Consider the following 14,695-nt stretch of genomic DNA (forward strand, 5'->3'; position numbering starts at 1 on the left):
CTCTACCTTGACCTCTTGCTTAGCACACAGCTCACCGCCTTCGTCATGGAGAAGAGAGACCATCCGGTCAAGTCTAATGTGCAGCCTGTTGAGTACACATTAGCATCACATGTAGAGCTTTTTTTTTTTTTTTTAAATGTTTATTTATTTTTGAGACAGAGAGAGACAGAGCATGAATGGGGGAGGGTCAGAGAGAGAGGGAGACACAGAATCTGAAACAGGCTCCAGGCTCTGAGCTGTCAGCACAGAGCCCGACGCGGGGCTCGAACTCACAGACCGCGAGATCATGACCTGAGCTGAAGTCGGACGTTTAACCGACTGAGCCACCCAGGCGCCCCAACATGTAGAGCTTTTTAAGAAAACAAACAAAAAAATGATGCCTGAGCCCTGTCTCAGACCAATTAAATCAGAGTCTCTGGGAGTAGCATGTAGGTAGCTATATATTTTCAACTTCTTATTGAAGTATAGTTTACACATAGAAAAGTATATGTAGGAGAGATGCCTGGGTGGCTAAATGTCTGACTCTTGATTTCGGCTCCGGTCATGATCTCACAGTTTGTGAGATTGAGCCCGATGTCAGGCTCTGGGCTGACAGCTCAGAGCCTGCTTGGGATTCTCTCTCTGTTCCTCCCCTGCTTGCACACTCTGTCTCTCTCTCTCTCTCTCTCTCTCTCTCTCTCTCTCACACACACACACACACACACACACACACACACACACACTAAATAAACTTAAAAAAAAAAAGAGTACATAAAATAAATGTACAATTCAATGCATTTCACAAACAGAACACACTTGGAAACCAGCCCCCAGAAGCCCCTCCTGCCTCTTTCAGTCTCACCACCACCCCCAACCTGCCACCCACAACCCACAACCCACAAGAATAACCATCACCCTGGTTTCCACAGCACAGGTTGCCTCTGCCTCTTCTTTGTGGACTTTCTATGAACGGAATCATACCATACATACCCTTTTATGTGGCTCCTTTTACTCAGCAATGCATCTGTGGGATTCGTCCACAGTGTTGTGTGTAGCTATTGTGCATTTTCACCAATGTTTAGAATTCCATTACACGGACATACTACAACTTATTTGTTAATTTTACTATAGATGGGCCTCTGGGAAATTTCCAGTTTTTGCCTGTTATGAAAGTGTGGCCAGGAACATTCCAGCACTTGTAGTGTGGACACAAGTATTCATTTCTATGGGCAAACACTTAGGATTTCAATTGCTGGGTCATAAGTTAGGCATATGTTCAGTTTCAGGCTTTTAAAGAATCTCAGGTGATTTTATTAAAAAAAATTTTTTTAATGTTTGTTTATTTTTGAGAGAGAGAGAGAGAGAGAGGAGACAGCATGAGTGGGGGAGGGGCAGAGAGAGAGGGAGACACAGAATCTGAAGTAGGCTCCAGGCTCAGCACAGAGCCTGATGTGGGGATTGAACCCACAAACTGTGAGATCATGAGCTAAGCTGAAGTTGGACACTTAACTGTATGAGCCACTCAGGCGCCCCTCAGGTGATTTTAAACATGCAGCCAGTGTTAAGAAACTGCTGTGCATGAATCCTGCCCCCACTTCTCTCCTTTTTTTGTGGCTCAGAGGGGAAGCATGGCTCCTGGAATTCAGGGCCAATCCTCTTGCCTGGGCTCTGGATCTAGGGCCCTGACCCTCTTATGCCTTCACCCTGCCCCTCTAAAGTTCCAGGAACACCCTTGGCAAGACAGGAATCACATTGTTAATAGAGATTTCCTTCATCTGTTAAGGTCACAGAGCACATTTACTAGCTCGTGCCAAGGAAGTAAGAGCAGCTTTCCGTGCGGCAGAGGCTGGCTCTGTGTCCTTCCCGAAAGCCTCCCTACGTCCTCCCAGGGCCACAGTCCTGACACACAGCCCAGAAACCAGTTGAAAAGAGCTCTGCCGAAAGGAAACTGGAATAATGTCAATAGAGTCAGGCTTATCATCAGTACTCCAAAACTTGAAGATAGGGCGTCTGGATGGCTCAGTCGGTTAAGCAGCCGACGACTCTTGATTTCGGTTCAGGTCATGATCTCACGGTGGGTTTGTGAGTTTGAGCCCGGAGTCAGGCTCTGCTCTCACAGTGTGGAGCCTGCTTCATATCCTCTGTCTCCCTCTCTCTGCCCCTCCCCCACTCACATTCTTTCTCTCTCTCTCTTTCTCTCTCTCAAAAATAAATAAATGTTGAAAAAATTATTTTTAAAAAATAAATAAAACTTGGGGCACATAGGTGGCTCAGTTGGTCGAGCATCCAACTCTTGATTTCGGCTCAGGTCACGATCTTGTGGTTCATGAGTTTGAGCCCTGCATCAGACTCTACGCTGATGGTGAGGAGCCTGCTTGGGATTCTGTCTCTCCCTCTCTCTCTGTTGCTCCCGAGTTCATGCCCTCTCTCTCTCTCTCACTCAAAACAAATAAATAAATTTTAAAAATAAATAAAATGAAGATAAAAGATAATCTTTTGCAAAAAATAATTCTGTTATTTTTACACAGAAGCTGCCTCTCACTTTATTTTCTAAGCAAATATTCCTTATGTAGGACCACTGCTTTGCTGTCTCTGCTGACAAGAAATGGGGAAAGAATCCTGTGAAAGGGGGTGGCATTCAGTGAATTGGGGGCCACACACTGAGTCCCAATCCAGCTGTCCCACTCAGCAGCCCTGGCCAAGGACTCAGGAGGGACGGGCACCCAGCGCAGGCACAAACCCTGCCTCCCACGGGCAGGTCTGAGAACACCTGGGTCAGCAATGTGCTTAGTTCCCTTTTACTCACTGTGGCAGCTTTGAAATGAAAGGGGATGTGGAGGGCCAGGCATCCTGCTTCCCAAGATGCCACAGTCTGTACCAAATGACCCTGGCTGCCACCAGCAGAACCATGGTGTGCTCTAGACCCACACAAAGCCATCTGTAAGCTGACCAGCAGCCTCTTTGGAGGAAAAGATGAACTTTGGCCCATACGATTCCATTTCTAATGGATCCCAATGGGGACATAAGAGATGGGAGGTGTGCAGCCAGAGGCAGTAAACAGGCAGGAGGGAGGTATACTGCAGGGACCCTGGAGCAGAACCTCCGGGTGCCCCTGGAGCTGGGTCTAGAACAAGGGAAGAGGGAGCAGAGAGCAGAGACCAGCAGGGGTGCATGGGCTGGGAGAGAGCAAAGAAGGTCTGCCCCCCTTTCAGCCCATTAATTTTCACTTCTGCAGCCAGTGCCCCAGCACTGCCTCTCCTGAAGCTTCTCCAGTAGACAGGGAAAAGGGGAGACTGAAGGGGGTCTCTTGGGCTGAGATGGCCATGCAGGGGCCCCTCTGAGAAGTAGGATTCCCTAGACCAGAACCCTTCCCATCCTCCCACCCCTCTCCAAGCCTTTATCTTCTCTGCTCAAAGAACCAAACAAACTGGGAGAGCTAGTTGTTCAGGAGGAGATATGAGCTAGCATAGCCCTCTGGGGGTGGCTGCATCCAGCCTGAACAAGGACCCCTTTGAGCTCTGGTGCCTACAAGAACTCCTACCTACAGGGATCTCAGAACCCTCTGGGCCCTCCACCCAGTGGGAGCTGGGAGGGCCGAGAGCAAGGCTGGCTCTATCTCCCACTCTTGGCAGCCAAGATGCTGCCCACTGCCCAGGTCTCTCTGTGGAGCCCAGAGCTAGTTAGCCAAGCCCTAATTAGAGGTTAAATTGTTAAAGGGCTCCAATCCCACTCTCCCCTGCTCCTAGAACTCTCCCCCATGGTGTGGGCTCTCCCAGCACACTAGAAAGGCCCAGGTCCTTACAGGGATGGAATTCAGGATCAAAGTGCTCAGGCTGACTCCTCTTGGGCATTCAGGAGGAGTGCTAATGAGCTGCCCTCCCAGCTCTGCCTGGGTCCTGCTTAGCTAACCTGCTCCTGCCCAAGATGGAGACCCTCTCTCTCTCATCCCCCAACACTTCCCTGAAGCCTAGCCAGCTGGTAGGCTGGGAGAGCAGACCCCTCCCACCTTGTCTCTACTCACCGTCTGCTCAGATATCTTCACTGTTGTATCGCCTGTTTATGTGGTTGTCTCCCCACTAGACTATCTTTCTTATTCATCTCTCACCCTGGGGCCACACACAGCTTCAGGCATACAGTAAGTGCTCAATATCTGTGTACTGAATAAACAAACACTCCCTGCTGAAAAGCTCCTTTGTGTAGTTTGTTCAGCCACACTGGGACCTTGGAACATAAACACAAGAGCTGGAGTGAGAGCAAGTCACTTGAGTTTGCTTCTGGCTGCCCTTGACCTCCTAGGTGGCCTCCAGTCCCCTTCCTCTGGGTCTGCTCCCTTATAAAATGGGGAAAATCCCCTTGTTGACCTGAAAATCTTCAGGGCTGCTGTGGGGATCTGAGAGGTCACGGCCTAGCCCCAAGGAGGGGACCGGTCCTCACAGCCTTGTCCACTGAGCCTCCAACCCCCTGCCAGCCCCACTAAGAGCTCTGCATCCCGTCATGTCCCTTGAAGGATGTCGAGAGGTGTAGCTGCAGAGACGGTGCGCTGCCAGGCCCCAAACTGCACCCTGAAGCTCCACACATGTTCTGCATGACTGAATCTTTTCCTTGGGACTTCAGCCAGAGAGCCTCCATGGGCAGGGCCCTCTTTGCACCTGTGCCACACCCAATAACTGCTCCCACCCGGGGGGGGGGGGGCTGGGGAGAGGGGGTTGGGGGGCAGTGCTGGAGGCTCTCTCACAACTCAGGCCCAACCCTGTTCAGCATCCCTCCCCCACCCTCCTTCCACCAAGGCTTTGAGGCCAGGAGTTGCTGCCCCCTTCCTGGCCAGAGCTCAAAGGCCTACAGAGTAAGAACAGTCACCAGGGAGACATACGGGACAAACAGCTAAAACACGGAAGCTTTGCTCCTGGGGATGTCCAGGATTTCTCATGAAACCCAGGCCACCATGGAGCAAGCAGCTGGTTCTGCAGAGAGTAATCTGCCTGTATCTGGCCTCATCCCATAGTGCCCACTGCTACAGCAGCATCTGTTTGAGCTGGCATCCCTGGACCTGGTCACAGACCACTTTTTCTGGGCCAGCCAGTTAGGGCCTGGACATTTCCAGACAAGAAGCTGGTCATTCAGGTCTAAAAACAGACTTGCATTCATTAAGAAACAGAGCACCCCTGTGCTCCTGGTGGCCACCCTCCGCCGGGCTTGCTGTGGGAGGGCCCACAGGCAGCCTCAGCTGCTCAGACGCCCCCACTCAAGGCTGCCAGGGGGCGTGGCTATCCTTGGGACAAGTCTGCTCTGTCCATCCATGGATGCCATCCAACGCACCCCATTCCAACCATCCTCACAGCCACCTCAGAATCCCTCTGGCTTTGTGCATCCTCCAGGCTCTTCTCAGGACACAGGCAGGTTTGAAGGAGACTTAGGGTCCTGAAAGAGCCTGGGTTTGGGGGCAGGAAGACAGAGAGGCAGGCCTAGAAGTACCTCTCACTGTTGAGGGGCCTTGGAGAAGACACACTCTATCTCTGGACCTAGTTACTCTCTACAAAGGGGCGATAAAGCCTCACCCCAGGAAGGCAAGCAAATGTTGTCTGAGGGAAAAACAAAGCAGAGCCAGGAACTGGGTGAACTGCAAATGGCCACTGACCCTTCTGTGATCAGAAGAACCCCTATCCTAGGAGAGGCTGGCAGGATAACAGTCCTCAAAGGCCACCAGCCTCTCCGCCTCACTCCTACAAACATCAATTAAATGTCTGCTATTCGCTCAGTTCTGTGTAAGTGCTGTGTATACTAAGAGGGATAAGGCAAGCTACTATCCCCAAAATGCCTGGTGGGAGAGGCAGACATGAAGCAAATATTTACATAAATCAATACATAATTATAACTGTGTAATATATGCTATAAAAGGAGGGCACAGCGTCCTAAGAGGACCTCTATCAGGGAGTCCAGACTCAATTGTGGAAAACAGGGAAGACTTCCCTAAGAAGCAGTAGCATTTTGAGCTGATAGCCAAAATGAGAGAGTGACAGAGGGGTCATTGTAGAGGGTTTATGATGGATGTGCAAAGGCCCTGAGGCCAGAGGTGTGTAACATGTATGAGGAACATAAACAGAGCCTTTGTGTCTGGAGGGTGGAAGTACTGAAGTGATGAGCAATGAAGCTGGAGAGGGTGGCAGGGCTAGATCATGCAGGGTCCTGTGGACCCCAGTGAGGGTTTCTATTATTTTCTTAAAAGCAACAGGGAATCAATAAAGGGATTTAAATGGGGAAATACACAATCAACTTTGTATCTTAAACAATCACTCTGAGGGGCACCTGGCTGGATAAGTCAGAAGAACACGTGACTGTTGATCTCAGGGTGGTGAGTCTGAGCCCCACGTAGGGTGCAGAGATTACTTAAATTAAAAAAAAAAGTCACTCTGACACACAGATTTGCTTCAAAGTAACCCAAAGGAGGTGGGAAAGGGGGAGTAGAGGTGAATATTGATGAAAGAGGGGCAATCTTCTGTTGATGGGTATTGTAGCTGGGTGATGGATACATGGGTACCCACCCTGCAATCTCTCCTCTTTTGTATATGTTGAAAATTTTCCGTGGAGACAAATCAGCTAGCAGACTGTATTCCAGCAGAGAGATGATGTCTCAGACTTCGTGGCAGTGGTGATGGAGGGCCAGGGATGGATTCAGGATATATATTTCCGAATAAAAATCAACCTGACTTGGTGATCCATTGGATATGGGGTATAAGGGAAAAAGTGCCAAATATTACTGTAGATTTCTGGCTTAAGCAAGTAGAATACTACTCTGCCTTGCTAAGATGAAACAGGGAAAAACATATTGTAAAAAGAGCATATTTGAAGGAAACAATCATGAGTTCAGTCTTGAAGATGTGTGAGAAACATTTAAGTGAAGATGTCAAGCTATACGTGAGTAAGGAGCTCAGGAGAAAGGTCAAGACTAAAGGGATAAATTCCTGAGTTATCGGCCCATGAATGAATACAAGATCCCCCAGGGAAAGTGGATACACAAAGAAGAGAATCAACAAGGGTGCCAAAACCAAGTCAATAGGAGAAAAATTAGTCTCTTCAACAAACGGTGCTGGGACAACTGGATATTCACATGCAAAAGAATTAACATGGACCCCTATTGCACAGCATATATAAAAATAAGCTCAAAAATGTTAGAGCTAACACAGACTTTTAATGTCTCCCTCTCTCTCTGCCCCTCCCCCACTTGCACTCTGTGTTTCTCTCTCAAAAATAAATTAAAACATTTAAAAAAAAAAAAAGAAAACAAGTGTAAATCTTTGTGTTCTTTGATTAGGCAACCTTTTCCTAAGATATAACACAGAAAGCAGAAGACAGAAGAAAAGATAAATTGAGCCTCACCAAAACTGCAAAATTTTGTGCAGCTAATGATACCAAGAAAGTGAAGACAACCCACAGAATAGGAGAAAACATTTGCAGGTCATGTATCTGATAAGTGACTAATATCCAGAAAATTAAATAACTCCTACAATCTTGAAAATATTATACTAAGTGACATAAGCCAGTTACCAAAGACAAAACTATATGATTCCACTTATATGAAGTATCTAGAGTATCGAAATCAAAGAAACAGGAAGCGGAATGGTGGTTGCCAGGGGCTGGAGAGAGGGGAAGATGGAGAGGTATTTAATGGGTATCTCAGTTTTGCAAGATGAAAAAGTTCTGGAGACTGGTTGCACAACAATATGAATATGCGTAACACCTACTGAACTGCACAAATGCATTTACAAACGGTTAAGATGGTAAATCTTATGTGCTTTTCTTGACCACAATTAAAATAAATTTTTTAAAAAAGAACTCTTAAAACTGAACAATAAAGACAAATAACCCAACTAAAAATGGGCAAATATTTGAATAAACATTTTTCCAAAGGTGATGTCAAATGACGAAAAAGTACACGAAAAGATGCTCAACATCCTTAGCCATCAGGGAAATGCAAAATCAAGACCACAATTAGATACCACCTCACACACACTAGGAGATCATAGTCGATATTAGATGTTGGTGAGGATGTGGAGAAATCGGAACCCTCATATGTTGCTGGTGGGAATGTGAAATGGAACAGCGGCTTTGGAAAACAGTTTGGTGGTTCCTCAAATGGTTAACCACAGAGTTACTATAGCACTCCCAGGTATACACCCTGAGAGAACTGAAAACATGTCCACACAAAATCTCCTACAAGAATGCTCATAGCATTATGATAATTAGCCAAAAGATAGAAACAACCCAAATACCCATCAACTGATGAACAGATAAACTGTGGCAGAGCCACACAATGGAATATTATGGAGCCATAAAAAGGAGTGAAGTATCGATACAAGCTGCAATCTGAATGAACCTTGAAAACATTCTGCTAAGTGAAAGAAGCCGGTTACAAAAGTCCACGTACTGTTATGAGTCCATGTACGGGAAATGTCGAGAACTGACAAATCCATAGAAACAGAAAGTAGATTAGTGGTTGCCAAGGTGCCGGGGGAAGGGGAAATGGGAAGTGACTAATGTGCACAGGGTTTCTTTTTGGGGTGATGAGACTGTTCTGGAATTAGACAGTGGTGATGGCTGCACAACTTGGTGAACACATTAAAAGCCACTGAATTGTACACTTTAAAAGCATGAATTTTATGGCATGGGAATTGCATCTCAAGGAGGGGGAGAGGGAGGAGATAAATCTGGGATCTGAAGAAGCACAACACTTAAAGACTGTGTGGAAGAGAGTGTCCCCGGGAGGAGGAGACTAGGAGAGAGTGAGCCAAGAGGTAGAAAGAAAGCCAGGGATGGAGGCTGTCAGTGGAGGCCGCAGGAGTGTTGCTTCAAAAGGAGGAATGGGAATCTGTGAAGTTTGCTGAGAGGCAAGGAGGAGGAAGAGTGAAGGCAGTCACTTCAGCAGCCGAGGACAAGATAGGTAACTCCAGCCAGGGACAATCTTGGCGGGGTAGGGGGGTATGAATCCAGACTCGGGTGCTAAAGGCCTGCTCCTCCTTCCTCCCTCCCTCCCAGGGTGGTGACTGCATCCTAGGGATGTAGCGTGAGGACAGGCCTGTGACTACAAGTGAGGATGTTGTTCCGCACAGGTCAGATCCCGCCTTCCCACCAGTGAAAGACGGCAGAGACGCTGGAGGAGGGGAGGAGAAGGGATTGCACATCCCCCATCCTGGTGCCCTGGGGGGAGGGGGGCTGCCAAGGCCCGCAACCTTCCTCCCGGGTCCACCCCTCCCCAGCACCCTCACCTGCTGCTGCTCCACCCCAGGCGAGAACCACTGGTCCATTACGGCGCCTGCCTCAGCAAGAGCTGAGAGGCCCAGGGTCACCCGGCGCCGCGGGAGGGCAGCCACACCCAGAATTCCAGCCCCGCACTTCGCGCCAGCTCCCCACGGCGGCGGCCTGGCGCCAGAGATCCCGCCTGCCGGCCAGACCCAACTTTTGAGGGAGCTGATGGGCCCTTGGGCGTAAGAGCAAACGCTTACACCGACCGGGGGGCGCTGCCGGGAGTGCAGCCGCTGCGCGGGCACCTCCTGGCCTCCCTGTCAAAGGATCCAGCGGCCCACCCGAGATCCCCCTCTTGGGTCGGTGACCGCGACGAAACTCGGCCGCTGGCCTGGATTTGGGACGCTCCGAAGCGGGGTCTGGCTGGTGCCCCGCTGCCGGCTCTGAACAACTCGGCTGTGCTGCCGCTAAGTGGGATTCCTGAGCGATGACCTAGTCTTAAGGAGCTTGCTGGGTCCTGGGACCTCTTCCTCTAGGGAGAACTTCAGATTGTCTAACTGGTGGAAACCCCCTAGGAATGCCTGCTCTCGCCCCTATTATTCAACAGTGTTCTGGAGGTCCTAGCCATTGCACAAAGGCAAGAAAACATAAGAAAAGGTTTGGACACTAAAAAGAATTTAATTTTTATTTAATTTTTTTTTATTTTTTAAATAAACTCTCCCTCCGCCCAACGTGGGGCTGAACTCACCATCTGGAAATCAAGACTTTCATGCTCCACCCACTTGGCCAGCCAGTCGCCCCCCCTCAAAAAGAGAGAATTTTTATTTGAAAGATGGTAAGATAAACTGTCTTGAGGACATGTAATCAACTGAAAAAAAAAAAAAAAAAAAAACATAAGAAAGTGGCCCAGATATTCTTATACTTGGGGGCTGGACCAGGCAGAGCTGTGGTGGGAATAGACACATACTGAACTCTTATGGAGTTTATTATTCTATCCATTATTACAGGATGAACATAAAAGTCAATCATTTCTCTGTAGACCTACTAGATAGATAGATAGATAGATAGATATAATAAAATACCCAAGAATAGGGGCACCTGGGTGGCTCAGTCGGTTGACTGTCCAACTTTGGCTCAGGTCATGATCTCCCAGTTCGTGGGTTCGAGCCCTGCATCAGGCTCTGTGCTGACCGCTTGCTCAGAGCCTGGAGCCTGCTTCAGATCCTGTGTCTTCTTCTCTCTCTGCCCCTCCCCCGCTCATGCTTTGTCTCACTGTTTCTCAAAAATAAATAAATGTAACAACAACAACAAAAAAACCCAAGGGGCGCCTGGGTGGCTCAGTCGGTTGAGCGTCCGACTTCGGCTCAGGTTATGATCTTATGGTTCGTGAGTTCAAGCCCCTCATTGGGCTCTGTGCTGACAGCTCTGAGCCTGGAGCCTGCTTCCGATTCTGGGTCTCCCACTCTCTCTCTCTGCCCTCTCCCGCTCATGCTGTCTCTCTCTGTCTCTCAAAAATAAACATTAAAAAAAAAAACCCAAGAATAAACTTTTATTTATTTTTTAATCTTTATTTATTTTTGAGACAGAGACAGAGCATGAACAGGGGAATGGCAGAGAGGAAAGAGGGGGACACAGAATCCAAAGCTTCAGGCTCTGAGCTGTCAGCATAGAGCCCGAAGTGGGGCTCGAACCCACTGACCACAAGATCATGACCTGAGCTGAAGTCTGATGCTTAACTGACTAAGCCACCCAGGTGCCCCCAAAATAACTTTTAAAATGTAGAAAGTCCAGGAGAAGAAAACAACAAACACTTTTTTTGAATGACGTAAAAGAAGACTTGCACAAAGAAAAAAAAAAAAAAAAGAAGACTCGAATAAATGTTCTTGAGTGGGAAGATTCAAAGTTTTAAAGAAGCTAATTTATCTCAAATTTAATGCAAGGGCTTGCCTTACCAGATGTCAGAAGAAACTACAAAGCTAGAGCAATCAAAATACCATGCTTTTACTGGCTTAGGAAAGATTAACAGATCCCAACAGAGAGTCCTACCAGGGAGTCCAGAACATGATCTATGGGTATCTAAGGATTTACTACATGATAAAGAAGGTATTTCAAGTAAGTAAGAATGGATTGTCCAATAAATGGTATTGGGGCAATTGGCTATCTTACACAATTCACAAAAATAAATTCCAAGATTAAACATCCAAATATTTTCTACACCAATAAAAGAAAAGGTACATACATTTATAAGTAGATACCCGTCAGACCCATAAACTCCACCTCTAACAATTTACTCTTAGGAAATAACTGGACACAAATTTAAATGTATAAGAATGTTCAATGAAGTGTAGTTAGAGGAAAAAAACAATAGGGCATGAAGAAATTGTGGTTTATTCATGGAATGGAAGGCTATGTGACAATTAAAATGTTTTTTTTTTTTAAGTTTATTTATTTATTTTGAGAGAGAAAGTGCAAGCGCACCAGTGGAAGGAGGAGCGGAGAGAGAGAGGGAGAGAGAGAGAGTCCCAGGCAGGCTCGGTGCCGTCACCTTGGAGCCTGACTTGTTGCTTGAACCCACCAACCACGAGGGCATGGCCTGAGCCAAAACCAAGAGTCAGACACTTAACTGACTGAGCTACCCAGGCACCCCTTAAAAATGATATTTATCCAGTTATTTATTAAAACTTATTTATTGGGGTGCCTGGGAGGCTCAGTCAGTTAAATGTCTGTCTCTTAATTTTGACTCAGGTCATGATCTCAGTTTGTGAGACTGAGCCCCCTGTTGGGCTCTGCGCTGACAGCATGGAACCTGCTTGGGATTCTCTCTTTCCCTCTCTCTCTGCCCCTCCCCCCTCCCCCTCTCTCTCAAAATAAATATACTTTAAAAAACTTACTTATTAGGATCACCTGGGTGGCTCAGTTGGTTGAGTGTCCAACTTCAGCTCAGGTCACGATCTCACAGCTCATGGGTTCAAGTTCCACGTCAGGCCCTGTGCTGACAGCTCAATCCTGGAGCCTGCTTCAGACTCTGTGTCTTCCTCTCTCTCTGCCCCTCCCCCGCTCACACTATCTCGGTCTCTCTCAAAAATAAATAAATGTTAAAAATGAACTTTGCCAAATCCCCACATGTGATAAAACTGCACAAAACTAAACGCACACACACGCACGAGTGCATGTAAAACTGGTGAAATCTGAATAAGGCCAATGGGTTCTGTCAATGTCAATTTTCTGGTTGTGTTATGGTGCTCTTGTTATGCAGGAAGTTACCACTGGAAGAAATTGGTGAAAGGTACATGAGACCATGTGAATCTACAATTATCACCAAGTATAAAGTTCATTTCAGAAGAATAAAGTTTGCACCTTTAAAAGGAAAACAGAGGGGCACCTGGGTGGCTCAGTCGGTTAAGCGTCCGACTTTGGCTCAGGTCATGATCTCGCGATCTGTGGGTTCGAGCCCCACGTCGGGCTCTGTGCTGACAGCTCAGAGCCTGGAGCCTGTTTCAGATTCTGTGTCTCCCTCTTTCTCTGACCCTCCCCTGTTCATGCTCTGTCTCTCTCTGTCTCAAAAATAAATAAATGTTTAAAAAAAAATTTTTTTAAAGGAAAACAGACCAAGATTTCTCAAAGCTGGGACTGGATCATCAGAGGTGTGGTCTCAGATTCTCAAAGCTGGAAGCATTGCAGAGAAACTAATTTTTGGTGAGAACCTACTGTGTCTTAGGCCATTACACAGCCTGAGAACATTTGAAGTGGGCCAGATATGACTCTGTTTTATGGATGAAGACAGGGAGGCTCAGAACCAGTAGTAATTCAGCAGTGGAGAAAGGATTTGAATCCAGGTCTTTGGCTCAGCCCCTTCCTATCATTCTATCACAGTGACTACATATCTGGGAATGACTTAAAAGAAAAAAGAAAACTATTCAGTGTTACCCATATCAAGAAACTGGGTATAAGGAAATAAATAGTCCAGTGAGTAAAAAAAAAAGGTGGGGCGCCTGGGTGGCTCAGTCGGTTGAGCATCCGACTTCAGCTCAGGTCGCGATCTCGCAGTCCGTGGGTTCGAGCCCCGCGTCAGGCTCTGGGCTGATGGCTCACAGCCTGGAGCCTGCTTTGGATTCTGTGTCTCCCTCTCTCTCTGCCCCTCCCCCGTTCATGCTCTGTCTCTCTCTGTCTCAAAAATAAATAAATGTTAAAAAAAAAATAAAAAAAAAAAGGTAAAGTTGCAATCAGGCACAAGGAATTTAAAAATGTGTACCTACATGTGAATATCATCCATCAGGCGTGTCATGCAGAAAGTTCTGCTGGAAAGTTCTTTTCAACACCCAAATGGTCCTCATTCTAACAAGTGATCCTTCACCAAGGAACAGACCTTTGTCATCTTAGTTTGGTAAAACTAGATCTCCACTGTAGGTGTGACCAGGGCACAGACTATGCCATGACCACTCCTAACCTCTCTTCTCCTGGGTCTCATATTACAAGACCCATTAGCTGTCCCTACTTGCTACATTCATATGGGGCAAAATGGTTATTTCTAGTCCTCCCAAGTCTTCTTCCATCATTATGGGCCCCAGTGACAGTCTAATGGATCCTGGATTCCAGGCAAGGCTTGCAGGGAGGGTCTGTGAATTCCTGGGGTTTGGGGCAAAATTGTTGTGTCTGAACAAAGGGACATGTTTCTGGAAAGACAGCATTTCACTTTTATTACATTTTTAATGTAGCCTATGATTTTCAAAATGATAGGCAACGTAACTTTAGTTTGATCAGCACCAAAATGTGTTGAAAATATAGACTCTGGGGCATCTGGGTGGCTCAGTTGGTTGAGCGACCAACTCTTGATTTTGGCTCAGGTCATGATCCCAGGGTCATGGGATTGAGCCCCACATCGGGCTCCTCACTGAGCATGAAGTCTGCTTGGGATTCTCTCTCTCTCCCTCTGCCTCTCTCTCTCTCTCTCTCTCTCTCTCAAAAAAAAAAAAAATATATATATATATATATCTCATATATATTAAGTTTATCTATTTATTTTGAGACAGAGAGAGAGAGAGAGAGAGAGAGAGAAAATCCCAAGCAGGCCTCACACTATCAGCACAAAACCAGACACGGAGCTCAATCTCACAAATTGTGAGATCATGACCTGAGCCAAAATGAAGAGTCAGTCACTCAGTTCACTGAGCCACCCAGGTGCGCCCCTATAGTTATATTTTTTAAAGGCTTTATCTTTTATAGATCCACACTGAAACAGTTGTAGATGAAATAATATCTTAGATTTGCTTCAAAATAATCTAGGAGTGAGAGAGGGGAAAGGTATATATGAAATAAGGTTGCCCCATAACCTGGTTAATTGTTGAAGCTGGGTGATGGGCGTGTCCCTAATATATATATATATATTTTATATATATAATATATATATTATATATATATTTTATATATAATATATATATATATTATATATATAATATATTTTATATAATATATATTTTAT

The 14,695-nt window shown here is 46.6% G+C and overlaps 1 protein-coding gene across 3 annotated transcripts in view; it reads right to left on the reverse strand.

Moving 5' to 3' along the window:
* The window catches only part of GRAMD2A (GRAM domain containing 2A), a 33,316-nt gene that overhangs the window by 14,518 nt on the left and 4,103 nt on the right, over positions 1–14,695 (reverse strand). The window contains exon 1 of one of the 3 annotated variants that reach the window (XM_049611883.1): positions 7–3,294. The exons of the other annotated variants lie outside the window; for them this stretch is intronic. Coding sequence (XP_049467840.1) covers positions 7–47 — 41 coding nt within the window. The 5' untranslated portion in view covers positions 48–3,294. Of the gene's footprint in view, positions 1–6; positions 3,295–14,695 lie in introns of those variants that run through there. 3 annotated transcript variants of the gene reach the window in all.

Source organism: Panthera uncia (assembly GCF_023721935.1).
Source record: "Panthera uncia isolate 11264 chromosome B3 unlocalized genomic scaffold, Puncia_PCG_1.0 HiC_scaffold_1, whole genome shotgun sequence".
Classification (NCBI taxonomy): Eukaryota; Metazoa; Chordata; class Mammalia; order Carnivora; family Felidae; genus Panthera; species Panthera uncia.